The 16291-nt window shown below is 42.8% G+C and overlaps 1 protein-coding gene across 1 annotated transcript; it reads left to right on the forward strand.

Moving 5' to 3' along the window:
• Positions 1-5185: 5185 nt before the first annotated feature.
• RSL24D1 (ribosomal L24 domain containing 1) lies at positions 5186-15468 on the forward strand. The gene is made up of 6 exons (XM_075431606.1): positions 5186-5355; positions 7663-7776; positions 10986-11058; positions 11791-11854; positions 12338-12423; positions 15056-15468. The coding sequence occupies exons 1-6, from the start codon at positions 5275-5277 to the stop codon at positions 15127-15129; spliced, it is 492 nt and encodes a 163-aa protein (XP_075287721.1). The 5' UTR covers positions 5186-5274; the 3' UTR covers positions 15130-15468.
• Positions 15469-16291: the final 823 nt, after the last annotated feature.

Below are 16291 nucleotides of genomic sequence, written 5' to 3' on the forward strand. Positions count from 1 at the left end.
TATTTTTGTCATGCATATTATATGTAACTACTTACTGTATAAAGAGAGTCTGCATAAAATTGCTTTGATGTGAGCCTTTGAAATGTGCCATAAGATTTATCTGTTTGAATTATTCTGACACAACTTTTGTTCCTTTTTTAACTCTCATGAGAAGTCGTGGTAAATGTTTCTTGACAGTGAATCATGCTGTTCTTACTAGTCTAGCACTGGATTTAAAGACAAAGAGGAATTCTCATGTGATGTGAAACTGTTATTTCAAGAACAGTTTTTTCCATCAAGTGTCAGATGAAAATGTTGATCTGCAATGAAATCAAGTTCCTAGGATTTCTTATTAACATAAAATAGTTAAACATTCCTGATCTGAACTTTGTCAGCATTTGTTGAACTGAACTGTAACACTTCCTGTTGTCTTAGTTCAGTATCAGTCTGCGTCCTTCTGCACTGTCCCTATGCATTGTGGGCTTTTTGGTTCAGATGCATCTAAGTTCTCTTCTGTGGCCTAGGTACTTCTTGATGTTCCCCTCTTGCACTGACCAAACCAGTCGGATGGGGGCCTGATGCATCCTGGGTGATGCTAGAAGGAGCTTAAACCCATAGAAGAGAATAGAGGCAACACTTGTGCACTTGTATTCATAAGACGTTCAGAAAGCTGCGAATGTGAGCATGTAGCATGTTCAGAGCAAAGGGAATCAAGCAATACATTTTGTAAAATCTGTTGCTTCTACAAAGGTAAGGAGCCTGATTTTTCAGAATAGCTGCTTCCATCAAGAGCAGTGTAGATTACTAGGTAGGTTATGGTATGCTGGAGGATACAGCTGCTATTCAGATGTTTATTGACAGGCAAGAGAAATGAGCTGAACTAAACCTCATTAAGTTTAACAAGGGCAAATGTGACTGGGTATTCCATCTGGGTTGGAATAACCCCATGCAGTAGTACTGGCGGAAAAAACATTCCACAGAAAAAGCGGATGGGCATCCTGTTCAAAAGCAGGTTGACCAGGAGCCAGAAGTGTGCCCTTGTGGCAAAGGTGGCCAGCTGCATCCGGGGCTGCATTACGAAAACGAAGCCAGCAGGCTGAGGTAGTAAGTCTTGCCTTCTATTCAGTAATTGTATGACCACATCTGGAGTTGTGTGTCCTGTTTGGGACACCCCAGTAGAAGAAAGATGCTGACACACTGGAGTGAGTCCAGCAGATGCCACCAAGATCAGAGAGCTAGAGCACAAAGGGTAGCAGGAGAGAGAACTGGGTTTACGAAGACAAAGCTAAGGGAGACCTTTCTGCTGTCCTGAGCTATCTAATGGGAAGGTATACAGAAGATGGAGCCAGACCCTTCTCAGAGGGCACAGGGATAGGAAAGAGGCAACAGAGAAAAGTTGGTGTATAGAAAATTCTGATTAAACATTAGGAAAAAATTGTCACCATACAAGTAGTCAGAAATTGGAACGGGAGCTAAGGAAGGTTATAGAATCTCCAACCTTGAAGACACTAAAAACTCAACTGGATGTGGCCCTGAACCACCTGGCTTTAACTTGTCCTGCTTTGGGCAGGAGGTTGGTCTAAATGACCTCCAGAAGTGTCTTCCAACCAACATGATTATATGCTCTATGAACCCAATCCTACAAGTGCACATGCCTGACAGTTGTCAGTTCTTTTATATGACTGTATATGACAGTTTATGTGAACTATATATGACAGTTCTTTTACTTCTGTCAGGAAACTTGGACAAGTACATAAATACTTGCAGACCAGAGCTTTGCTATGAGTTTAAGGTTTTGAGCTGAGATATTTGGTGAAACAACTCTTGCAGTGGTAATCTGTGTCAAAAAATCAAACAAATGAGCCACTCAGTTTGCTGCAAAACCTCTTCTCCCAGGGAGGTTGTTTTTCAGCTGGACACCTAATTCTATCTGTGAATAATGGAGTAGAAACGCATATTCTTTTTTGATAATTAATCTGTATTCTGGCTCCAGCAACCTTCAATCTATATTGCCTTTTAGAACAGGAGTAAGCACTTCAAATCCACAACATAATGGCTTCTACTTGAGGAGATTAGAGCCTTGATATGGAAAAAAAAGGGGGGGGCAGGGGAATCTGATTGTAAATGCTTGTAGTATCATTGTCACATCCCATCTGCTGGAGGGATTGGTGACAGTCTGTAATCCACAGTGTTTAACTTGTAGAAGCTACCAAAGACTTCACAATACAGTACTCTGCCAGGAAAAAGCTGTCTTCAGTGAAATAAACACAGCCCACGGGGAAAAAATGGGCACATGGGCAGGACCTAAGCAAACTTGCTTACTATTTGGTTTTGCCTCTAGCTGTAAAGTTCATGTCTTCATAGCTTCCTTCATAAAATTGCTTTGTGTATGTGTCTCTGCTATTTCCCCTTGTCATCTGGGCTGCCATCTTCTGTCACAGCCAGGGAGCTTTCGCTCTGGGGTGCAGCATGAGACTTAACTCACATCCTCTGCAGTCCTGTCTCGCTGTCCAGAGTCAGTTCAGAGCTGCTGTTCCTTAGGGCTGGTGGTGAGTACTAGTCACCAGTCACATGCTCTAGCCTGTGTCTCCTGCAATAGGATGTGGCTGAGGGCTGGTTTTCAAAAAGATTGGAGACAAGTTCTGTGCTGATAAGGTTAGTGACTCTACTGTGCTAAACCAAATTTTTCTTCCTTCCAGTTTTCTTAATGTAGCACCAAGCTGACTGCCTCTTCTGTTGTTCTAGAAACCAGAAAGCAAACACTGCTCTAAAGGCACAGGCAATTCAACACGTGGATTTTTTTACTGAATACTCGGATAGTTAATTTCCTTTCAATGGAGAAGCAGGAATTGGGGTGGTAAAGCCGTACGTGGTGAGGAAGCTTTCAGACCTGCTGCTGGGGCAGCATCCTAAGATTGAAGACCCTCTCCAATTCCAGACAATTTGGGAAGGTACAGAGAGGGCCTAGCATTTAGGTCCTTTTGCAATAAACGGATAACTGTAGAAGGGGGAACAGAAAGAGTAATAGGTTCCTTAGAGTATTGCATGCAGGGCCATTGGCTTTAGACAGTACTTCAAATTGTGCTTTAAAACTTAATTCCCCTGTAGAAGACTTGGATCTTACAAATACGGAAATGGAGCAGAAAGAATTCTGGAGTAAATCAACTGTAGATTTAAAAATCTGTCTGACTCCCTTTCCTTTCCCTTGGGTTACTGTCGCTATCCTGATGTTAATACTGAGCCATTTCAGCTTCATTCATTTTTCACACTTAGAAGATAATTTTGCATTTATAATGAGAAGCCAGAAGGGATCAAACACAAGTTGGTCACAAACTGTTTTAATTTGTATTTAATTTCCATACTAAGATATGAACGTATGTTTCAGGGAAGTAGGGAGTCGTTTGGGGAAAGAGAAGAGACAGCTTACTTTTGAAGATGCAGCATTGTCTAATACTTCATCCCAACTTTGTTTCTGTGTAAGGATTAGTTGGTTTGTTTTTTATTAATACTGTCATGAGCATGAGTATCTCAGCTTTCAACAGGATTCTCTCTGGTGAAATCAAAGGACAGACCATGCTCTTAATGTAATGGATTGCAGTTAGCATGGATGTGGCTGATCTGTGTATCTGGTGAGTGAATATAGCGTGTTCATGGTTTTTGGTGTATTACTGTTTTGTAGATACTTTTCTCACCCTGTCTCCCCCGGTAACCTGTTTGTGTAAGGATTCAGAAATGGTGGCTGCAATAAGCCAATAAATGGAGCTTTCTGACAGCTTCAAAGAAAGCACAGCATTAGGACTTCCACACAAACTATAGTCTCACCATTGTTCACGGTGGCCTTGTGGCCCAGTTTCTCATTTTTGGAGCAACAATCTCTTCCACATTTTATATATGACTGATCCCTTTTATTTTTATTAGGAGATCTTGCTAAGACATAAGTCTCTTGGTCTTCCTTGTATTTCATGATGGTTAAAGCCTGACAAAGAAATGAAGACCAATTTGAAACACTTATGCTACTGCTCTACTCAGAGCTAAAACCAAACCAGAATCCCAGAATTAAAATTCTTCCAGAATCGCTTTCCTTGGGAAGGAATGTGGTCAGGAGTATGCTTGTTTTGGTGAGGAGAAAGGTCAGTCCTGTGTCGTGCTGTAAAGTGGTTTATGTCCAACAGGAGCCATCTTCCTTCTTTCCCATCCAGTCTGGCAGAGACCGCACCAAGAACAGGGGCTGTGTCTGGTCTCTTCAACCACACTCAGGGAAAGGAGCTCTTTGTTTTTCAGGCAGGATTTATGTGATCCAGGGGGTAGGGCTCCTGGAGGTATTGCTTTATAGAATGATAGAATGGTAAGGGTTAGAAGGGACCTTAAAAGATCATCTGGTTCCAACCCCCCTGCCATAAGCAGGGACATGTTCCACCAGACCAGGTTGCTCAGAGCTCCATCCAACCTGGCCTTGAACACTGCCAGGGAGGGGGCAGCCACAGCTTTTCTGGGCAACGGGTTCCAGTGCCTCACCACCCTGACAGTGAAGGATTTCTTCCTAATAATCTGCCCTCTTTCAGTTTACAGCCATTCCCCCTTGTCCTATCACTACACACCCTTGTGAAAAGTCCCTCTCCATCCTTCCTGTAGGCCCCTTCAGGTACTTCAGCCCCGGGAAGGCTTTGTTTCGGGCCGCTGGTTTCTGATCAGGGTAGGTCACTCAGATGCCTATAGCATGCGACAGAGGAGTGCTCCCGCTCCCGTGGTGCCAGGCTGTTCGTTGGGGGTGCGAGGAGAGGCTTCCACGGCCCTTGATACCCTTGGAAGTGCCGTTTCCCAGCGAGCAGCTTCTGAGGAGATACGGCAGCGGGGTGTTGGACCTGGTGGTGCAGCACCAGCCCTTGGGGGCCTGGGCGCCATCACCAACCAGCCGCCGGCGGAGCGAGCGCTCTGCACCCAGCGGTGCCTGCGCCTGCTGAGGGAGCAGCTCTCGGCTGCCGCTGCCTGCGTTACGGCCGCCGCTCGCCCCGTAACTGCCGGGGGTTGGCTCGTCTCCAGCCAGCCGCCTGCGTCGCGCCCGTTCCGGCGCTGCTGACGCCCCGAGGGCAGCGCCGCTTCCGCCCCTCCCGCGGCAGCGGCGGGCGGGACGGCCGGCGGCCCTCTGCGCATGCGCCCGCCCCCGCGGCCGGCAGGGGGCGCCGTGGCCGCTCTCCCAGGCGGCGCCGCGCTGCTTCCGGTCGGCTGAGCGCGCTTTTCCGGCGGGGCCTGCGGCGCGGCGGGACCCAGCCAGGCCTGTCACGTCCCGTCGCGGCGATGCGGATCGAGAAGTGCTACTTCTGCTCGGGGCCCATCTACCCGGGCCACGGCGTCATGTTCGTGCGCAACGACTGCAAGGTACCGCCCGCCGCGGGGAGGGCGCGGCTGGCGCCTGTCGGCAGGGCCCGGGCCCCCTCCCCCTCGCAGCCTGCCCGGCTGGGCCTGGCCCAGCGGCGGGCCGCTCCCCGCCTCTCCTGCGCCGGCCCGGGCCTCTTCCGGGGGGGCCGCAGAGGTACCAGCGCTGCGGGGGCGGGAGGCTCTCACCGCCGCCCGGCCCCCTGCGCGGTGTCCGCTTCTCGCGCGGTTCGGTGACGGGCGTTGCCGTGGCCCTCGGGGCAGCTGCTTACGGGCCCATCGAGTCCCGCTCGGCCTTGGCGGGCTCGGGCCGCGGCGTGTCCCTCGCCGTCCCAGAGCCCCCGTGGTCTCTGCCCGCGGCAGCGCGGAGGCGGTGCTGGCTGGCGTGGCCCGCCGCGCGGGTCTCTGCTGCGTGGGAGCCGTTACGCAGGGCCGTGCTGGTGTTTGGCGGCGATTGTGGTGGCTGTCGGGCAAAGCGTAGGCTGAAGGACTTTTTTCCATTTTTTACTAAGAAATGAGGTGTTTTAGAGAGCAATACGGAATCTTCATCCTTTCGTTTTCTGGTTTTGGAGAAGTGCAGGCTTCGGGTTGGTAGCAGGTGATTCCAGAGCTTTGCTCAATCGAGGTTTCAGGCACAGAACGCTAAAGCTGATGGCTGACGTCTCTCACGGTGCTCTGCTGAAAGCTGTACCTCGGTCAGATGTCTGATGTGACTTGCCCAACTGAGGCTGTCATAACAGGATGGGAATAGCACTTTGGGCTTTACCTTATGGCGACAACCTTGTACATAAAATGTTGCGTATAGCTTCCCAGCCTATGCTCTGCCCCTTATCACTCCTGTAGGGCACTGGAGTCCCCAGGGTGAAATGAAGCTTACGCAGATAGCTTCCTTCTCATGCGCAGACATCAAAACAAATACTGGCTGAACTGCATTGCTCACCTGAGTCACAATTTTGGGGAATTTAGAGGTAAATGTAGAGTGACACAGTTCCATTTGCTAGAAAATGGCCACAAGGTGTGTGTTTGTTTTTTTTAAAAAAGGTAGCACAGTGGCAGGTTAGTTGTGAACAGAGAATCTGTGCAAGAGCAAAATATAATGGCAGATTTAACTGAGTTAAGGTGAAAAAAATGTGGTAGGAGAATGTAAAAAAAGTAACTACTTGAAGATGGTTACCTTTACCAGAGGTTTCATATTTTCTGTTAATTTTCTTTAAAAGTGACTGTTAGATGGGAAGAAGAGTAGGGTTGAAGAAAAACAGGGTTTTCAAAAAGTCATGAATAACAAATATAATTTTGAGTATTCTGAAGTAAAGTTTCAGCTCTACTTTGGATACTAGACAGCTCAGGATAGTGCAAAGTGACGCGCAGATCTAGGGAAGGTGAAGAACTGTAGGTGATTATGTCTCTCCTCCCCTCCTTCTTACTGCTGTCTTTCTACAGACTTCTTGACTGGAAAATGTCTGTTGGATTTGGGACAGTTTGGGATAAGGGGTTTTTTAGCTTGGCTGTTACTTTCATAGTTTCAATACTAATAAAAGGAGAATTTTGAGTATGGATGGTGAAGTTTCTTTTATGCATCTTTAATGGGCCTGAAAACATCACCTGGTTGTACATAAGGTCCTTCCATGGCTAGCAGTGGCAGGTGCCTAAAATGAGTCTGGCATTCTGTAGAATATGTAGAAAAATGGATGGAGGGGAGAAAAAAAAAGGTCAGTGAGAATGTTTTGGCATATGCTTTAACAGCTTTCAGTAAATTCAGTCCAGGACTTGAATAATGTGCTTAGGACTCCTGCTGCAGGGTAATCTTTAAGGCTTAAAGCTACATTCCGGAAGACAGACCTTTTTTTTTTTTTTTATGTGTGTATGCGTATTTCATTGAAAAATGTTATGTGACAGGTGTGAGGATTTTTTGTTGTTGTCAGGATGTCACTGTATCTAAAAAGTGCTGACAGGTATAGAAAATTATTCACAGTACAGGTTTGGTTTTATAGTTATTTTTGCAGATGATAATTCTCACAACTTCAGTATATTTTATATATAATCAGCTTAATAATAAGTATTTGTGCATGTCCCTGACAGCTTTGAAAATGACTTTATAATGAAAAAACAAGAACAGTACTTGAAATATTTGTTAATAGCTATATTTGAACTAAAAGTATTTAAATTTGAAAGATGAATGTCATTTTCAATGAGCAGTATGGTTAGAAAAACTTCAGTGTTTGACATTGTGCTTGCAGTGAGGCGGGAGTAATATGCTTTGACTGTAAACTTTTTTTTCCCTTCTCCCCCCCCCCCCCATTCTTCTTTAAGATATTTAGATTCTGCAAATCAAAATGCCACAGAACCTTTAAAAAGAAGCGAAATCCCAGAAAGATGAGATGGACCAAAGCATTCCGGAAAGCAGCTGGCAAAGAATTGACAGTGGTAAGAAGTTGAACTGGTTCACACTTTACATTAGCTCATGAAAATGGCAGAAACCTAGACTCTTCCAGTTGCAGACAGGTTAGGTTAGCTAGCTTAATGCGTGTTATCATTTAATTAGATGAGCATGAGGGATGGAGTAAATGGAGAAAAGAGGGATTGTGGAAGAGGATGTGAGAGTTTTCTTGAGAGTGAGCTATCCATTTAGGCTGACAATAACTTGGAACTTCCCATCTCAGCTTCAGTGTGGAAGCCAGTGTATTAGGTGTCTACATCAGTAGCACATGACAGTTCCCAAGTCCGAGGCATTTTTCTTCCATCCGTAAATCTCCTACTCTCTGTACATACACATGTGGTAGTTGTATTTCTGCACAATCAGATAATCAGTTACCGGGTACCCCAAGAAGCCTCTCTGTGTAGACACATAAGGTAGTTTATATATATATAGTATAGGAGAAGTCCTTGCATAGATAGGAATGTTTCAAAAACAACATGCGAGATCTTAAAATCAATTTCAAGACAAAGTTACTTTAGTGGTAAAAATACTAAATGCTCATATTTGGTGGGATAGTCCTTAAATAATTCAAGAATTATTATGACTGAATTACATGTTTTTTGACAGAATAGTAACAGTTTACGAAGTATTTTGACACAGTGATTTGCTGCTTTCTGTGGCTCTTCCAAGGGGAAGAATGTGATCTTATTTTATTTTTTTAATGTCACTCTGAGAAGCCATGATTAGTTGGGATCTTCTGTAATTGTATTTCTTGCTTTCAAATTGTTTCTGGCTAATTTGAATTACCTTTTGAAAAGAAGTTAAGATCTTAATTTTAAATTCCTTATATGTGTGAAATTAGGTGAAAATATGCTCCAATTTGGAGATACATCTGTTGCTTTAAAAGGGGTCAGGGAGTCTTGACAAGCGGCAAAAGGAAAGCCCTCCCGTTGAGTCACGAGGTTCAGAGCAGACCCCCTTGCATTCTAAACTCCCTCTCAGAGAGGAGTCTAGATGCAGCTGGAGCTACTCCTAGTCCCAGACTTGGTCAATGGTTTATGTCTGAAGGGTTAAGCATGTAGCCACTTATCAGATTCAACTTGCCTGTCAGAGCCCTTCTAAGGACTTTCACTGAAACGTTTCGCAAAGTTGAAACAATAAGTAATTTATTCAAGCGACAGGTATCACAGATTCAGGATAGCCATTGATAAATGCACTGTCTACAAAAATTGAGCTCAAGGTAATGGTTTAGCGCTTCAGTTAAAAATGTGTTCCTGGGGATACGTCTGACAGAGTCAGAGGCGCGACTCTTACCAAAAAGGCATCTCTTCTTGGAGGGTGAAGAGAGGTTCAGGCTCATCAGCCCGTCCGTCAGGTAAAGTTCTCACTTGGCTCCTCCTCCCAAAGAGAGTTTTCAAGTGCCAATTTTTATATGTTTGGAAAATCTTTTTGTGAGGTGGGACTAAGTCAATTATTGTGTATCGATTGGCTCTTGGCATGGAATGTCGTGTCATCAGAAGCGGGACTCAGCAGTGTGACACGCCTGCAGAGTGGGCATCTTGGTATGCGCTTCTGGGCGCCATCTGTGCTTTATCCGAAGCAGTCTCTGGCTACACGGCCTCCGCCGCACCCCACAGATCACTTGACTGACAATGATGGGCTGTCCCCCCTTACTTCTGTCTGATAAGTGAATTGCTCCCTTTGTTAACTCTTCAGCTCTTGATGCCTGAGTCCGAGCATGTCTTCTGTCTTGCATTGACAAGTCCAGCAAGGCCATTGATTACAACGTCTATGTATGCTAAGAATTAAACCAATATAGAAGCATAGTGTTTTGTTGTAGTTTGGTCGGTATCCATTCTTTCATAAGCCATCTCTGAGGAGTGTGTCTAAATAGGCTTGTGACAGTGGGAAATACTGTAATTTGTAAGAAGGTGACAGTTCTTGCTGCTTTAAAGAGGTACATTGGATAGAGGTTACATATATTTACTGGTCTTCCTGGGATTCAAGTTTTTTCTTATTAAACAACAGAAAAATTAAGAAGGACAAAATCTTGCCAGCTGCTTTGCTTGTTCACAAGGTGCTTCTGAAGGATTCTTCTGTTTGCTCACTTGGAATGACTGAGTCGTCGGTCATTCTGCCCCGCATGTTTGGAATTGATGGGATCCATTGGCCAGTATGAGGCAGCTGTAGTTTGTCTCCTTCCATGTAGGTTAGAAGACCGTGGCACTTTGAACATCTCTACTCCTATGAGACTTCTTTTTGCTCTTTGTGATGTGTTGTCATGGTACATAACAATGCTGTACGTTACAAGTAGGTTGAGAATAAGAATGGCATGTAGATATTAGTGTACGGTGTGCTCTACAGTTTGTATTTTGGATATTTTGCTTGATGCTATCCCATGGAGAAAACTAACATTCGTCTGCCAATGGAGCATGGCTTGTGAGTGTGTCTGTGCCTTTTTTTGCTGTTCTGTGCAGTTGCTCTCATTGGAGCTGTCTTTAGGTCAAGATTAGCAGCTGGTCTAGTAACTCTGCTTTACCACTACAAAAGTGAACCTGTGGGCAGGGAAAAGTCTTCAGATAAAGTTGGTATAAAGCTAAGTACACCTAGGAAAAAAAAAATCAGGAAACTGTTTTTCTGTCTTAAACTCTTGCAAAAAAAAAAAAAAAAAACCCACAACAAAAACCAACCCCCAAAAGAAAAGCCCCTAGCTGCCCTAAACACCACAATGTCATCAGTTGAAATATTTCACAACTTCAAATTAATTTATATTGTTTCAATATTCTTAAAATGAAATAGTGTTTTTCACCTTTTCATAATTACAGGCTGTTGGGTAGAACTTATTTGACCTGCATTGAATACTTTTGACTCTAGAGGTTTTCAGTCTTGCCTTCCACCTGTCTAGTCTACTCTGTATTTCCTCCTCCACATTGGTCTTCTCTGTTCCATTTGTCTTGCTAAATAGAAAATCGCTGAGGGAGAGGTTTTGGTAAATAGTTCTCTTCAGACAAATCACTGTGGCTTCTGACACTTTGAGGTCAAACACTCCACTCTGTTTCCTTCTAGTTTAGTAATCGCTAAAGGTTGTTATGAGATTCTGAAAGGGAAAAAAAAAATCACATAAAATATTAAGTTATATAAACAAGTGCTCTAGTGAGGATGTATTGATCTAAATATGCTTCTGTATATAATCTGTATTTACTTTTTCTTGATACAGGATAATTCATTCGAGTTTGAAAAACGTAGAAATGAACCAGTGAAATACCAGAGGGAATTGTGGAACAAGACTGGTGAGTCATTTTAGAAAAAAGAAAAGATGAACTGTGGGGAGTGAACTTTTATTCTACATGAACATGTTTTCAGAAGACTTTGTAGAATATTGACACTTGTAGTGATTGTGTTTGAAATTACTGGAATCATGACTGAATGATAATGTGTCGAGGAGGTTTGAGTTGTGAAAAGGTGTGGAGTTTCACTTGATTTTATTTTTTTTTCACAAACTGGTTAGAAAATGAGGTATAGCATTCCTCTGTTTGGAATTATGATCTGCAAAATACTTTAGAGGTTCTCCAGCTTTTTAAGAGGCTCCCAGTGTAAGCCTTTTATAGTGATACAGTTGTTTCTTTGTTCCTGCTCATTCCACTTCAGTTTGTTTAATAAATCAGTTGCTATAAAATGGAAGAGTTACTTATGTCATGGATGAATGTCACAAAGAAGATGGTGACTTGCATCTGATTTCAAGTAGAGTAAGAGTCTTTTGTAGTGGTGGTTAGTTGTAGAAAATATGTGTAGGCACAAAAGTGGAAGCATAAATAAGTTTTCAAATACAATTCGTCATAGGTGGTACACAGACTATTCCCCTACCCTGCTCTTGGAAGAAGGTGTAGCTTCGTCTATGTAGTATGAGTTGCCTCTGATATTAGAGGTATTATGGAATACTGGTAGTGTTGCTCTGCAAAACAGCATGTGTTTTCAGCTGTAGGTTTGTAAGCACATTTACGACGGCTTCTGTTTTATTTCAGTTGATGCAATGAAGAGAGTGGAGGAAATAAAGCAAAAACGCCAAGCCAGATTTATTATGAACAGGTGAGAAGTATTTGTTTTATGGGAGCTCTCGCAAGTCGGTATTAGACAGTCTTTCCAGAGAATTGGTGATCAATGGTGATCAATGGTTATTTGCTTTGTACGTACACAGTCATCCAAACTATGAGGTAAAAGTGAGTGTGGGCTCTACTACGCTACCAAACTGCGGTGCTTCTTTGGCTGTCCAATGAAATGTAGCATTTTGGGCACTGGATGATAATAGTTTTATTTTCTGGTTTGTAATACAGAGTCTGAGCTTTAAAGGAATTTCTGGTAAGACTTGATACTGTGCTGTTTTTTTTTTTGTTTTGTTTTTATATCCAGTATATGCTGGAATTGGTTTTCAAATACTTTTAACCTTTATTTCCTCATAATCATAGTTATTTGCAGTTTACATACCTTTATATAAAGGTGTGTGTCATGCATTAATATGAAAACATACATGTCCTCTTTGAAGGAAATTAAATGTAATTTCCCCCTTCCCAGATTAAAGAAGAGCAAAGAATTGCAGAAAGCAGAAGACATCAAAGAAGTCAAACAGAATATCCACCTTCTCCGTGCTCCACATGCAGGTAAGAACTTGCTTTACCTGGTTTGCTTACGTTAACTTGTGTATACAATTTTATGATGAATATTGATTTTTCTGGTATGATTAATTCTACAGATCAATAATTCTGTACATTTTTCTTACAATTAATTTGTCTATGGAATATGGAGAATAGCTCTTGCCACTAAATGTAAGCTGTATCTTTGTTCTGAATCAAACATACCTTTTTATTTATCTAGTCCTGTATTCATCCTTTCTTTCCCTTATTTTTCTTTAAACCTCACTCTATACCTGTTACTCTGAACTGCGTGTTGGTTAACCAATACATTTATCTAAGTCTTCCCTTTGAATTGATTATTTGAACTCAGCAGACTATACCACTGATTGATGTGAAATACAGGAGTTAAACTCTACTTTTTGAATTTGTTAGGTAATTGTGAGTAGGTGTCTTTTTGGAGTTCACTGCGTATAATGAAACTTACATGAAAATACTGTTTCTTCAGTGTAAGCCTAAAAATCTTTCTAAAAGAGCATGGCAATTTTACACATTTTCACTAAAATCTATGTCTAGTTCAGCTATAATAATGTACACTCCTGGTTAGTGAAAGTAGTTTTTCAACTGGAGAAACTATTTCTCCTAAATAATTTTCTGGTTTCTAAACTATTACAAGGACTAGCTCGTGTTAGATGATGTTGGTAAAAATGATTTGTAAAGATGATTTATGTCTTAAAATGCAGTTAATGGAGTAAAGTAATGGAGAGAAGTTAAAAGCATTTCCATTGGTTACTGTTCTATAGAAATTACCAGTGATTTTGTCTTTGTGGCTGTAGGTGTGACATGCTATTAAATCTTGACTAGAATTCTGTGCTATGTTTCTTTCTTCCAGTTTGCATTAACTATAGTGTAAGATTGTATATATGTGAAACAAGGTTTTGCCAGGATATATTGAAACTTTGGTTTAATCTGTCCCTTTTTTGTTGTGGGAAGAAAAAGAAAAAATATCTGAATTCAAAAGAATAAACCTGAGCGTTTATTTCTATTGTTTGGCTTTGCTAATGTTAAATGAGTGATGCAGAATAGCAGGTAGTAAATCTGTTTGTCAAACAACAGCTACCTTTTCAGTGTTTTGCAGTTCCTGCTGGGCCTTAAAGAGAGCAAAATCAAATGTCAGTCCTGGATTTTTTTTTTTTTTGGAGGTATTAGTGAGAGTTAACACTGTTGCCATCCAGCACAGTATTCAGGAGGGCTTAAATCTTTATGTAAAAACTAATGTGTGAAGGCCTTTATAATGCATTTTTATCACAGAATCACAGAATCACAGAATAGTAGGGGTTGGAAGGGACCTCTGTGGGTCATCTAGTCCAACCCTCCTGCCGAAGCAGGGTCACCTACAGCAGGCTGCACAGGTTCTTGTCCAGGCGGGTCTTGAATATCTCCAGAGAAGGAGACTCCACAACCTCCCTGGGCAGCCTGTTCCAGTGCTCCGTCACCCTCAGAGGGAAGAAGTTCTTCCTCATGTTCAGACGGAACTTCCTGTGCTTCAGTTTGTGCCCATTGCCCCTTGTCCTGTCACTGGGCACCACTGAAAAGAGCTTGGCCCCATCCTCCTGACACCCACCCTTGAGATATTTGTAGGCATTTATAAGGTCCCCTCGCAGCCTTCTCTTCTTCAGGCTGAACAAGCCCAGTTCCCTCAACCTCTCCTCGTAGGGGAGATGCTCCAGTCCCCTCACCATCCTCGTAGCCCTCCGCTGGACTCTCTCCAGTAGCTCTTCATCTTTCTTGACCTGGGGAGCCCAGAACTGGACACAGTACTCCAGATGAGGCCTCACCAGGGCAGTGTAGAGGGGAAGGAGAACCTCCCTCATCCTGCTGGCCACACTCTTCTTGATGCACCCCAGGATCCCATTGGCTTTCTTGGCAGCCAGGGCACACTGCTGGCTCATGGTTAACCTGTCGTCCACCAGGACACCCAGGTCCCTCTTCGCAGAGCTGCTCTCCAGCAGGTCCACCCCAAGTCTGTACTGGTGCATGAGGTTGTTCCTCCCGAGGTGCAGGACCCTGCACTTGCCCTTGTTGAACCTCATCAGGTTCCTCTCTGCCCAGCTTTCCAGCCTATCCAGGTCACGCTGAACAGCAGCACAGCCTTCTGGTGTATCTACCACACCTCCCAGTTTGGTGTCGTCAGCAAACTGGCTGAGGGTACATTCTAACTCTTCATCCAGGTCGTTGATGAAGAAGTTAAACAAGACTGGGCCCAGTACTGACCCCTAGGGGACACCACTTGTTACCAGCCTCCAACTAGACTCAGCGCCGCTGATGACAACCCTCTTTTTATAGTCCTTTGCAAGGTTCTGCTAGGTATTGCCAGCTATATCAAAGTTCATCCTACTAAAGGAAAACATGTGTTTGACTGCATTTTAGATTTTGCATAAAACCAGCATCAGCTTTTCTGTTACAACAGTTCTTCAGTAGTTTTAGGTGCTGATGGAGGTTAGGAATAAATATTTGTAAACTTGGTGGGTTTACTCCTAAACAACTCTTTAAGCAATGTATTTAGATGGTTTCACCTAGAGTAGACACATATTGTTCAAAGAAAAACAGTTATTTAGGTTTAGAGAGCCACATTGAATTTACTTTTTTCTTTACTTTGAAGGCACACCAAAACAGCTGGAGGACAAAATGGTGCAGAAGCTACAAGAGGATGTGGTTATGGAAGAAGACTCTTAAAATGCTTTTATTTTCTATTTATATCTCTTCAGCAGTTAATAAAGGCAGATGTTCCTTACTGCCTCACCTGACATCATTCAGAACTGGGCTTACAGTTGAATAAAAATATGTTTTAATGAATAATGGTCATGTACAGTTTGACTTTTTGGTTTTACAAAAAATAATAAGATGGATACTGGTTTGGGCAGTACTTACAATTATGTAGATTGAGAAAACCTTGTTAGCAGGATGGGGAATAAGGTGTGTTGTTTGAGATACTATGCACTCTTTGGAAAGTTATACTTTCTTTCTGGATAACTTTTCCCTGATAATTCAAGGAATAAAAGATGATGGTCCTGAGCTTTTCGTATTTTGTCTGTTGTTCTTTTGTAGTGGTAAAAGCAGATAAAACCCTATCTTAATGGTTAGCAGATGGGGCAGGGTGTATTATTTTTCATCAGTCCAGTGCATTCCAGACTTATTTTCCCCCTCGTCATTGGGAAAATTTTTCAGTTTGTTATGAATGCATATAGTGTTTGTTGTATCTCCTTTTGAAGTCGGCTTCCCCAGGATTGCATTGCAGTTGACACCTAAACCTGGTGAAAGTAACATTGATGCAGGACTTGCTGCTGTTTGGAAAATAGCAGTGGTGATAGCATCCAGTCTGAAAGTGGACCTGCTGTCCCCCTGAGCTACTGACATTGAAATCTTACATGTAATCAGGCTGATTGAGATGCCCAATAAATCACACTTTTCACTGCTTTTACCTACCACTTGGAGTTATTTTGATAGAAAAGAAGAACATGTTAAAGGGTAGGTGTTTTGCATATTGTGATATTTCTCTTTGTTCGGTATGTCATCAGATAAATACTCTGCTTTCTTAAACTGTCAGCAGTTTATCTACAACAGTGTGATGAGAGAAGCCTTTCAAAGGCATTTAAAATAGTATTTACTTTCTTGTCACTACTACTTATCCTGAAAAATAGTAATTTGTAGTTCTGTTCCAAACTTGAATATGTGCTGTATCAAGCACTGGAGAACTTCCTCATACTTACCACCTACGTGTGTATTGTGTAGTTCAGAAAAGAGTTGTATTTGAACACAGGAAAAGGGGCAGTGGGGAGTGTGTGAAATAAACAGGCATTGAACTCAGTTTTTCATCTCTTGGTTTATGAATTATGTT

The sequence above is a fragment of the Opisthocomus hoazin genome, chromosome 10, assembly GCF_030867145.1.
Source record: "Opisthocomus hoazin isolate bOpiHoa1 chromosome 10, bOpiHoa1.hap1, whole genome shotgun sequence".
NCBI classification, from domain to species: Eukaryota; Metazoa; Chordata; class Aves; order Opisthocomiformes; family Opisthocomidae; genus Opisthocomus; species Opisthocomus hoazin.

Excerpts from the sequence above, each read along its gene's own strand:
- RSL24D1 (XM_075431606.1), top strand. The coding sequence starts at position 5,275 with ATGCGGATCGAGAAGTGCTACTTCTGCTCGGGGCCCATCTACCCGGGC. Across the intron at positions 5,356-7,662 it reads TCGTGCGCAACGACTGCAAG|ATATTTAGATTCTGCAAATC; the intron begins GTACCGCCCGCC and ends TTCTTCTTTAAG. Across the intron at positions 7,777-10,985 it reads CTGGCAAAGAATTGACAGTG|GATAATTCATTCGAGTTTGA; the intron begins GTAAGAAGTTGA and ends TTCTTGATACAG.